Here is an 11,977-nt window from a genome sequence, read left to right as displayed (position 1 = left end):
ACAATTGCCCTTCTTACAAGATTCGCTTAATTAATTACGGTCTGGGAATGGGCCGGGCCTGGCAGCTGGGCCTCGTCCTGCGCATAGGCCCGTTAGGAAAAGCAGGTTTTTTTCTTAGTATGTCACGTGGGCTTGCACGGGCTTTGGCAGTCAGGGCCCGCGATCTCGTGTCTCGAAGCATGCCCTAGTCCGAAGGGCGCCGGCGGTATATTCTTTTCCTGGATCCCGTGGGTCACGTGCCGCTGTTTTACCTTGCTTCCCAAGACATTTCCAACTTAGGGTGCGTTTGTTTAAACTATTTAATTAATTAATTAATTTTTCTCTTCCTTGTTTGTTTTTTTTTTTTTAAAAATTAGAAATTTCTAGTTCGGCGTAATACATATATATTTGGTCGAGCAGGAGAGTCTGGTGTCCAACTGAATTGTTCGTTTCTGCGACTGCCAAATTTGATTGGTTTGCCTGCTCTGGTTTTGGAGAGAGAGAGAGAGAGAGAGAGATGGGAAGCTCGGGAGGATTCTCATGGAAGTTGGAAGATCACCCGAAGTTGCCCAAGGGGAAGATCTTGGGGTTGGTGGTTTTGGACGGTTGGGGCGAATCCAAGCCCGATGAGTTCAACTGCATCCATGTCGCCGAAACTCCCACCATGGATTGCCTCAAAGAGGTATCCTCTCTCTCTCTCTCTCTCTCTCTCTCTCTCTCTCTATTTTTTTAGTACTTTTTTGAGATTTATGTTTGCATGCATCATATGGTGAAATGGGTGTTTAAATTCCTGGGATTGCGTCATTTTCACTCGATTTGGTTCTACTGAGATCTGAGATTTCAGTTTGATGTTCCTTTGGCTGTGGATTCAAGTGTTTGGATGAATGAGTAGATCTGATCTGATTTTTTTTTTTTTTTTTGTGATTTATCAGTTGCATTGATTGCGTATTTAAATATGTGTGATTAACTGCTCTGATTGATTGATTGATTTGATTGGAATAAGCTACATTTACTAGCACCTTAACCGCCATAATTAGTTCTATTCCAGCACAACCCCAAAAATAGTTCACTTTCAAATGAAGAATGGAACTCTTCTAATTACTATGAATGAAAACACTGTATTTTAATTAGTAAGTCTCTTTTAAAAAACTAACCTGCGTCTCTTGCATCTTTCAAGCGAAGACTAGAATGGATCCTAGCTCAATATATGATTGGTAATTTTATTTTCTCCCAAATTCATTTGTTATTTGGTCCATCCTGCCTATGATAAATTTCTACCCTTCTTATGAGAAGGGTGGAATGCTTTTGTGATAAGTTTCTGCCATTCCTTTTTCTAATCTAGTGGAAGCTGTAGATAAGTGGACATATCACTATTCACATCATATGATGCTTGTGACGATGGCTAGGTCATATCTGGGAAGTTTTAAGTTGTATATTGATTATTGTTACCAATTGGTGATGCATTTTCTCTTCTCATATATGATATGCATTTGATGGAGGGAGTCATTGTTGTTGACTATTCTTTTTTCTTTAAAGGGTGCTCCTGAGAAATGGAGGCTGGTTAGGGCTCATGGCAAAGCAGTTGGTCTTCCAACCGAGGATGACATGGGCAATAGTGAAGTTGGTCATAATGCACTTGGAGCTGGACGCATTTATGCTCAAGGGTGATTTCCTCTTCTCTTTGTTATATCTTGATGCACTTCTGATGAGATTTTCTAAAACTAATAGGAAACTCATGTCCTGTGGCTGTACGTGAATGGTAAGAGATAGACCAGTTAATGAGATTCAAAAACTTCTCAATGTGTTGATTTGTAGGTGTCTATAAACTAATCTTGAGGTGCTTATTGTCTTTGAAATCTATTTATGGTGATTATTTATGATGAGATGATGATGCACTGTATTAAAAGATGAAAAAGGGTACTGGGTTGGATGTGGCAATGCATCATGATACTTTCATGATATTCATATTTACGTTGTTTAAGATCTTGCAATGGTTCTCCATGTTCATGTTAACAAATAATTTTTTTAAAGAAAAACTTAGTTTTCTGATTCTCTTAACTGCAGCTAATAATTTTCCAAGGATGTTTTTGATTGTTGTAGGAAACATTACCTTTGGCCATCCTTTGTCTACTCAGACTTTTCAAAGCAATTTACATAGCTGCTAGTTGAATCAAAGGCACTAATTGAATCATTGGCAAGATGTTTAAAACTTTAAATTGTTGATACAGAGCGGCAAGCTGGTTTCAGTTTTTTTCCCCCCTAACATCCCTGCAAATCTTTGATACATATAGCATTCAAGGCTACCCATGAAAACTAACAGAATTTCAGCTTCAAGGATTGTGTTGCCCATGGGGCCAAAAAATAAAAATGCTTAAAAGAAAAAACCTTTGTTTTTTTTTTTTTATTCTTATTTTATTTTATTTTATTTTCTTATTTTGGCTAGGGAACTGTGGTTTGTATGACAACAAAAGCATCGTTGTTTAGTTTAATTTTTTCATTCATATCAGTATTCTGTGAGAATGTTGTGCTTTTTTTTATCCAATTTGGACTTGCCATAAATTGAGTAAAAGAACTATGTCAGCATTGGACGGCATGGGGTAACGTTGTATGTTTATGGATATGCAAAGATAAGCATATAGAGGATAATTAATTAGCTGGTCATTTTAGGGATTTGAGGCTAATAAGTAAATTTAAGGCTGCACCTTGGCTGGGCTAGCCCCTGTGCAACCTAGGCCCAAGTTGAACTTCAATGGCCTTTGGTAAGTTTTTTGTCAATGATTTGAGTTGGGGAAACATAGTCTGAACAGAGTCTGGAAGCTTAGGTCTAAGGGTCAAGAAAAGTGCAGGACAATTCCCTTACAAACTAAATCCAATAGGGTCTGTGGTCATTGCCTCATTCTCATTCTCATGGTACCCTCCATTTATCTCTCTCTCTCTCTCTCTCTCATATCAAGTCCTCTTCATCCTCTCCTCAAGTGCTTTCAACCCTTTCATCAAGCTCTTATCATCATAGGCTTTTTTCTTATAAAAATATTTTTCTTAAATTATTTTTCTTGCATTTGAAAGACAATGGCTTAGGACATCACAATCTTCTGTTTACATAATTACTCGATAACTTGTATTTTCTTTTCTTTTATTTGTTGCCTTTTGGAGAATGAAATGCATCACTTTCAATCCATTTATGTGTTACAACTGAACATATGAAAATTGTAACAAGATATTACTTTTTTCATGTAACTTAAAATCTAATACACTCAAGTTGAACTTGATGTTGAGTTGGTTTGACTGTGGGCTGTTAGTGTCATTTATGTTTTCTATATTCTGCTTTTATTGCTGTAGATTAAAGAAACAGATTATGATACTGTGTTTGTTTATGTTGGTGGTTCGTTTTATATTTTTTTGTTGGTTTCCAGCAATTTTTGCAAAAAAAAATTGAAAATCAGAATTTATGGTTTTCATCTGTTTTGGCAAATTGTTGCTGCAGTACTTTAATATCCAAAATTTAATTATTTTGATTAAATTAAATTACTCATTATAAAGGTAATTTTTACTTAGAATTTAAATAAAATGACCAATAGAAAGTAATTAAAAAAATATTATGCCTACTGTTTAACATGCCAACTATCAACCGCATTAAATCATAATGCAAAATATGTGCATTGTCTTTCAAAAGGACCGAAAAAATATTATTTCTCGTCTACAGACATACTATTGACCCCATTAAATCACAAAAATGCAATATATGTCCATTGCTTTTCAAAAGGACCAAAACATTATATTCATAAACATTACTACAATACAAATAAAACTGAAAACATAACAATTAAAACACTCTAGAATGTGCAATGCCACAGTCCATCCTATGTGTTCTTTTGCAGATTCCGAGTAGTTGTAGGCCCTCGTGAAATTTATTTTTTTATTTTTACATATATATGCATTAGAGGGGAGTTGGGTTGGACACTAAAAACCTGCAAACCAACGCAGTCTATACAGTTGGGTTATGCGAAATGGGAAACCACCAACCAATCAATAAACCTTTCAAAACCGACTTTCGGGGCTCTCTTGGCATGGGTTGTTGAACTCCCTTAATGCTTTGTGGATGGGCTGTGGGGTTGGGGTCCAAGCACCCACCCTCCGCCTGGAAACAATATACATCCACACCTATTATTTATTAAACTTCAGAAGAAAAAAAAATAATGACTGGAAGGCTGCTAAACTTTGTAAAGAATACAATTTCTCCCTTGAAACTACTGTTAGTTTCATAGCTGTTGTCAAATTCTTGATTGACTAGTTAACCATGTTGTTATTTTATGCAGTGCAAAGCTTGTTGACATTGCCCTTGCCTCTGGAAAAATCTATGAGGGAGAAGGTTTCAAGTACATCAAGGAATGTTTTGAAGCTGGCACATTGCATCTCATTGGGTTGTTAAGTGATGGTGGTGTCCATTCCCGCCTTGATCAGTTGCTGGTATCTATCATTGCTGAAGATTATTAAAGCATTTGTAACTTTCATTATCAAGTGCCATTAATTTGTTTTTATCTTTCATCGTTGTAGACTATATATGCTCCATGATTGTGGTTTGTTCTTTCCCAAGCAGGATTATGTTGATTTGTTTTTTTTAACAGTTATTGTTGAAAGGAGCAAGCGAGCAAGGTGCTAAAAAAATCCGTGTTCATATTCTTACTGATGGGCGTGATGTAGTAGATGGTACAAGTGTGGGCTTTGTAGAAACTCTTGAGAATGATCTCTCCAAGTTACGTGAGAAAGGTGTGGATGCACAAATTGCGTCTGGTGGAGGTCGCATGTATGTGACGATGGATCGTTATGAGGTAAGTTTTGTTAGTCATTCTTCTCAAAGTTGACCAGATTGGCATTGGCGCACTCTTTACCACATTGAAAGTTGAATCTAACTGTAGATTCTACTGGTTAAAAAAGCATGGAGCAGATAATTAGGTGGTGCTTACAGATATGCTTTTAATACATGGATTATTTTTTCTTTGAAGTTAAAGTCGATGAAGATTTATGAACATCTGAAATATGCCTTCTGTCATTAATTTTGAGTTATTTTTGGTGTAGTTTGGGAGAAGAGAATAAAAATAATATATATTTTTTTCCATCAAAATTCCCCCACCAATGCTAATTTGCCATGTTTGTGCGAACATATGGATTCATCAAGTCAATAAATTGTTTAGCTTGTGAACTAAACTGCTATAAACTGTTATTTTGTAGAATGACTGGGAGGTTGTGAAACGTGGTTGGGATGCCCAAGTTCTTGGTGAAGCCCCACACAAGTTCAGGTGTGCAGTAGAAGCTGTCAAGAAACTGAGGGAGGCTCCCAAAGCTAATGACCAATACTTACCTCCATTTGTCATTGTTGATGAGAATGGAAAGGCTGTGGGTCCAATTTTGGATGGGGATGCTGTTGTTACAATCAACTTCCGAGCAGATCGTATGGTTATGATTGCTAAGGCACTTGAATATGAGGACTTCGATAAATTTGATCGAGTTCGAGTCCCTAAAATTCGCTATGCTGGAATGCTTCAGTATGATGGTGAGTTGAAGCTTCCAAGTCATTACCTAGTTTCTCCTCCAGAGATAGAGAGAACATCTGGCGAATATCTAGTGCACAACGGTGTCCGAACTTTTGCTTGCAGGTGAGGTGGCACCAAGTTTACCTAGCATGTTTACATTTTGTTTATTATTATTATTATTTTTATTTTTAATCCATGGTTGGAAATCTCAGCTGTGTTGATGCAAAGAAACAGCATAGCTGCATAAGTTCCTTTTCACATTTTGGGGACTGGAGTCACTGGACTCTGGCTTATATGCATGTTTTCTGAATACCAACTGTTTTTCTCTCAGGCTTCTTTAGTTTCGTGCATGTATTGTTTATCAACTGAATGTTGTATGTGTTATTCAAAAAACTATATTCACTGCTTGGCTTGCTATAAAAAAACTATTTTCACTGCTTAGCTACTTGTTTCAAAATGCATAGTTATTGGACCAAAATTGTCCTTTCCCGTAGTGACTCACATTATTAGGAAAACATCTGTGGTTAATAACTCTGTGTATGGATTGAGGCAGTGACTCACATTATTAAGAAAGCATCTATGGTTAATACCTCTGTGTATGGATTAAGTGAGGCAGTGACTATGATCAAAAGATTTGTGATCCAAGTAGAAGATGTACTGATGGAAATTGTTGTGTATTCTCCAGTTTAAATTAATATGCCCGTCTTTGACTGTGTACACTCTTTCAAGTCATGTTTTTATGCTGCTTAATCATATCTTAATCTTTGTGGAGCAGGGTCTGTTAATCCTTTTCCTAAATCCTTTTTGTTTTTTGGTATTTTATTGTATGCTAAGTCATGTTTTTTTTTTCCCCAGTGAGACTGTCAAATTTGGCCATGTAACTTTCTTCTGGAATGGAAATCGTTCTGGGTGTTTTAACGAAGAGATGGAGGAATATGTTGAAATTCCGAGTGATAGTGGTATTACCTTCAATGTCAAACCAAAGATGAAGGCATTGGAAATTGCTGAAAGGGCAAGAGATGCTATCCTTAGCCGCAAATTTGAGCAGGTAATCCTTGTAACAATCACGTGCCATCCTATTAAGCATGGTTCCTGTTGAAAAAACTTATGGTTAATAATCTTTTCTGGCATGTCTGTTAGGTGCGCGTTAATATACCAAATAGTGACATGGTTGGGCATACTGGTGATATTAATGCCACAATTGTAGGTTGCAAAGCAGCTGATGATGCTGTCAAGGTACGATGGTTTCAAGGTTTTTTAGATTAAATTTTTTGTGCTCCTTCAATTCTGTTTGGAGAGTTTTGGATAAGTGGGCCACATAATGCTATATTTATAATTTAAGCTGATATAGAAATTGTTGTGCTTCTAAGATATAGTTTATTGCAGCATTTATTTCTGGTATGGAGACGAGCTCAGTAGCCTTTTAAAGTAACTTTTAAAAAATTGAAATATTTTTTTCACCTGGGAGTTGACACTGGTATGTTCAGGAAGTTGCAGAGATTTTTAGGAGATTTTTACTCCTGTTTTGGAGGTCTGGTGGTCATGGAACAGTGTACAAAAAAGTAGGCATTTTGAGCCTAAGTTGTCCTAAATCATTGTGTGAGGGATATTTCAAATCAAATTGCCAGAAGTGCAGATTCATTGTGGAGAAAGGATATTGAATTTAAAGTCGAAGTCACTTTTTGGCTCAGGCATGTTCTCAATGTTCTTTTCCCACTTAATCTTATCAATGAACAATTGAACAAATTACAATTGAACAAATTTGAAAATTTATGGAACTCCATGAAGTAGTGAATCAGGTACAAGGTTACAAGAGAGCGTGATAATGAGAGCTCAGCTCAATCTACTGTAATTTAAAGCCAGAAGAAAAGCATAAGTGGTGTTAACCCTGCAAGCTTTAATTTAGCTTCTCTCTCTCTCTCTCTCTCTCTGAATTGCTCATGTTGCTTGACCCCTCTCAATCGCATCATGGGATGATACTATGTGTTTACACACACCATCCTTCCTCCATCTAAATTATTTTGTTGCCGCAACCATGACAAGAGTCCTCACTAATTTAGGTGCAGCGCTTAGTTGATAAGAACCATGCTGATTGATGTTCATGCTTAAACTTCTATTGACATCGCCAAATTGGAAGTTTTTTGGTTGCTTGCAGCTGTACCTTGACAGATTTCAAGATCTTCAAAAGTAAAACATTGTCATACTGCCCATCTAGGAACTAGTTTTCAATCCAATAGTAGAAAAGAGGCCTCCAAATGCAAAAAAAAAAAAAAAAACCACATTTAGAGTTCTAAGTAGTATCCAATCTTGAAGTTCATAGAAAAGTTTCATGTAATCATTCTGCAGTAAATGACATGGAGCATTCATTCATCTAACCTTCATTGTTGTAGATATGCATTATACAGAAGTTTCATTACTTAGATTGTACTTGCACAAGACAAACCTGGAATATTCTCAGGTTAAACACACTTCACTATTCCACATTCATGGACATCCTTTGGTTGCGTTGTTTTTCTCTGTCTGTATATTTTGCTCTAAAACCAGTGCTGACTCTACCAGCTTTGTCTAATTACAGATGATCCTTGATGCAATTGAGCAAGTGGGTGGAATATATCTTGTTACTGCAGATCATGGAAATGCTGAGGACATGGCGAAGAGAGACAAAGCTGGGAAGCCAATGGTTGACAAAAATGGGAATTTCCAAATTCTTACTTCTCACACACTTAAACCAGTAAGTGGTTTTTAAATTTTTTTTTAATAAGAAATTTTATTTTAACATGTGAAGGATACTGCAGAATATGCATTGTACATACAACTATGATAGTACAGACTTGTAAGGGTGCTATCTGGACACAACTATTTTTTCTCTAAAACATTGTCCCGGAGAGATTACGATCAAGAAAAAGTTTCTCTTGGGCTGCTCTACTCAGTGCGATAAAAGACAACTGGAGTCTGAGTCTTGACTGGATTTTCCTTTTCCATTTTTAGTTTCATTGTGGTGGAGATAATTGAATTAACTACACGTTTGGTACGTAAGAACAGAATGGAATCAAAGGGAATGGAATCAAATTTGTAACTGGATTTCATCATGCTTCCTATTCAAATTTTTCATTCCTTTCCTTTTCTACTCCCATTCCATCTGCAAAAACCAAACTTGACATAATTAGTGACCTTAACCTTAGTGGGCGTTACTCACCAAGCCATCTTGCATCAATCTTTTAATCCATCTGATGCTAGTCAATCTGCTGTGCTGTTGACATGGCAATAGCCATTCTGATTTTACTATCTCCAGTGCTTCTGTTAAGCATTTGATGAGTAGGCTGTGTTAGTAGGTGGCAGGGAATAGCAAACAATAAACTGTTCCTTTGCAACGAAACAGTTTTTTGGTAGAGTAACCTGCAGGGGTGTAAAATTATATGTTTTTTGTACATGACTTCGGGAATTGATGTTGTTGAGTTGATTTGCATTTTGGTCTTATTAGGTGCCGATTGCAATCGGAGGTCCGGGGCTACATCCTGCTGTCAGATTCCGCAAGGATGTTCCTGATGGTGGGCTTGCCAACGTTGCTGCAACTGTGATGAATCTCCATGGATATCTGGCCCCTGATGACTACGAACCAACCCTCATTGAAGTTGCAGATAACTAGAAATGGTAGAAAATTCTGTAACATCATTTTCATAAATTTTGATTAAAATTTTGAAGGGGTGCATGGCATTGCAGGCAGCTGCATTTAGAGTACTAACGGTGTTTTACAGTTTTAAATTAAATAAATACTGTCATGAATCTGCAGGCTGCAGAGTTTTTGAACAATTTACTGTTGGTTAAGCTATAGGGGAAATTCTCTCATTTTTTATTTTTATTTTTACTGAAAATACATTCATCTGCCATTTGCTATTTTTGATGATTGCTGAACATTGAAATAGCATGAAACCCATGTCATTTCATAAGAGTTGTTGATACTGGAAACCAATAGAAAGTAAGTGGTGAGGAAATGGAGAGTACAATGTGAATAATGTGGAATAAGAAGGAACAAGATATAGAATTGCATTACAAATTTCAAAAGGGGGGGGGGGGGGGGTTTCCGCTGTTGAAGGTATAAATTAGGGTTGTGATCATAAGTTTGTTCATTATGATTTGTGAATGTAATTGTGTTACTCATGGATTGGCTTGGTTGGTATGCTGCTCAATGCTGGAGCATCTTAGCTTGAATTGAAGTAGGTTTCATCATGATTTTGCTACTAGAGGAAGTTTGTAATTACAAACATTTTGATTATTTGGTATTAAAAAAAACTATCCCCCAAATTTTTATTTTGATACAAAGTATAATTAGATCTTTGTTTTATTAATTTATTACGATGCTCATTCCAATTAAAACAAAAAAAACTTAAAAAAAAAAAAAAAAAAAAAAACCCTCCTTGTTTTGGGCTCAATTTAAACACCAAAGAAAGACCCTTATTTGTAAACTCCCCACCTAAATAAACAGCATAAGCAAATCATATCCACATCAATACTATATTGAGAACAAAAATATAAATTTCAAATCTAATATAATATAATAATGTTGTGTTTGCAATTTCAAATCTTAAATTTGTATTTAAATAAATTTGAATAAAGTTTAATATAATTTTATATTATATTTTTTTTCAAATTCAATACAAATTTAAATTTAAAATGTCTAGGAAAAAAAAAATGAAAAACATGAATAAGGAAAAGTTTACCACTTTAAAAGTGAAAATATCTTGAGCAAACAAAAGTTAGTATAATAAAATTGAAATGTGCCAACAATTGAGCAATCAATAGAATTAAAAAATAAATACACTTTAGTTGTGTATGTGTATGAGTGTGGTACGATTATTTTATGCATTTCTATCTATAAATATTTAGGAAGCTTTTTTAGTAGATTAGGGTTGTGAAAAAACAAAATACAAAATTAGGGTGATGAGCAAATAATTAACAAGAATGGAGTAGTGGGGGAGAGGGGGAGTTGTAATAATGTACATTTATCTACAATGCACAATTATATTTATATAATCATATATATTTTTATATCTAGATATAATTATAGAATATATATTAATCTAATTATACATTTATTGTGATTTGTTTAGTTAATGATATGGGATGTGTCAATGGGCTAGTGGCAATGTTTTCATTCCTTTAGTTTAGTGCCGCCTAGATGGGTATGAAGGGCTTGTTCAGGTTGAAGTTTCGGGTCATCAATATATATATATAATCATGTGGATAACACATGAAAGATAAGAGCTTCATATGATAAGTGAAATGACTTATGATAAGGAAAATGAAATGGCTTATCTATGGATAATAAAAAGAATAATGTGAGATTAATGGTTGGAAGATAAAAGGTTTTCCTATATAACTATTGTTATGAGGAGTAATTGTAAGGAGAGATTCATTCTTGTATGTTTATGGAATGATACATCTGATGATATATAGAAAGAGATCAGGGTTAAGCGAGAGAAACGATTCTTATCGATTTGTATACATCATGAACGATCCCGATATATATATTTTATGTTTTTCGCATTATAGATTATACACGTATGTGAAGATCATGATGATGAAGATCCCGTGTTTAACTAATAACAACGTATAAATTTCTTACATGTGGTATAAGAGCCATGTTGGAATTATTGTGATCTTCCTTGCATAATAAAGATTGTTTCTGTTAACCCCTTATGATTTCATTATTGTTTCGTATATGGTTGACCCAAAGGTGCACCAACTTTCAAGTAATCATTGAGTTAGTCAGGATAATTGAAAGAATGGTAGTAAGATTAGGATGGATGCCCAAAGGTGATAGACCAATCGAACTTTTAAAAGATTATCAATTATGCCTGGTTGGGTGAAAATCACCAGTAAATGTAAATGTTAGTATATTGCATAAGTTGATCAAAAGATTGAACACAATTTACTAATGAAAATATTTTACTTAAAGCATTATTGTTGTGATCATTTTTCAAGTAGAAAATAATATTAAGTCAACACTTCCTCAACTAGAAAATGTAAAGGAATACCTCAAGGCTGTGGAAGATCGGTTTCGTTCAGCTGACGAGTCCCTTTTAGGGAGGTTAATGGCTGAACTTACCACAATGAAGTTTGATGGTAGCCGAGGAATGAACGAACATGTCCTTGATATGACTAATCTAGCTGCTAGACTTAAAGATCGATTAAAGGTAGTGGGTACGTCTTATGGTAATGAGACTTGTAAGAAGGAACATAATGGACCAAAGTGTTATTTCTATCATAACTATGGGCATTTAAAGAAAAGCTGCCCGAAACGTAAAGTTTGGTTCGAAAAGAAAGATAAGCTTTTAGCTTATGTATGTTCCGAATCTAACATGACACAAGCCCCTTCTAACACATGGTGGATTGACTCTGGTTATACTATTCATGTTTCAAATTCGATGCAGGGATACCTTACAATCCAGAATATAAAGGATAATGAC

The 11,977-nt window shown here is 35.3% G+C and overlaps 1 protein-coding gene across 2 annotated transcripts; it reads left to right on the top strand.

Annotated features, from left to right (window-relative positions):
* The first annotated feature begins 243 nt into the window (after positions 1-243).
* LOC131159922 (2,3-bisphosphoglycerate-independent phosphoglycerate mutase) lies at positions 244-9,320 on the top strand. 2 transcript variants are annotated; one of them, XM_058115164.1, is made up of 10 exons: positions 244-280; positions 400-661; positions 1,516-1,643; positions 4,296-4,446; positions 4,605-4,808; positions 5,209-5,633; positions 6,366-6,558; positions 6,651-6,746; positions 8,086-8,241; positions 8,992-9,320. In XM_058115164.1, the coding sequence occupies exons 2-10, from the start codon at positions 497-499 to the stop codon at positions 9,154-9,156; spliced, it is 1,683 nt and encodes a 560-aa protein (XP_057971147.1). In that variant the 5' UTR covers positions 244-280; positions 400-496; the 3' UTR covers positions 9,157-9,320. The 2 variants fall into 2 exon arrangements, with proteins under 2 accessions (XP_057971147.1, XP_057971146.1); XM_058115163.1 differs by lacking the exon at positions 244-280 and having other exon boundaries at positions 391-661.
* Positions 9,321-11,977: the final 2,657 nt, after the last annotated feature.

This window comes from Malania oleifera, chromosome 7, assembly GCF_029873635.1.
Source record: "Malania oleifera isolate guangnan ecotype guangnan chromosome 7, ASM2987363v1, whole genome shotgun sequence".
Lineage (NCBI taxonomy): Eukaryota > Viridiplantae > Streptophyta > Magnoliopsida > Santalales > Ximeniaceae > Malania > Malania oleifera.
Note: the sequence above shows the minus strand (reverse complement) of the source record. Positions and strands in the feature narration are given on the sequence as shown.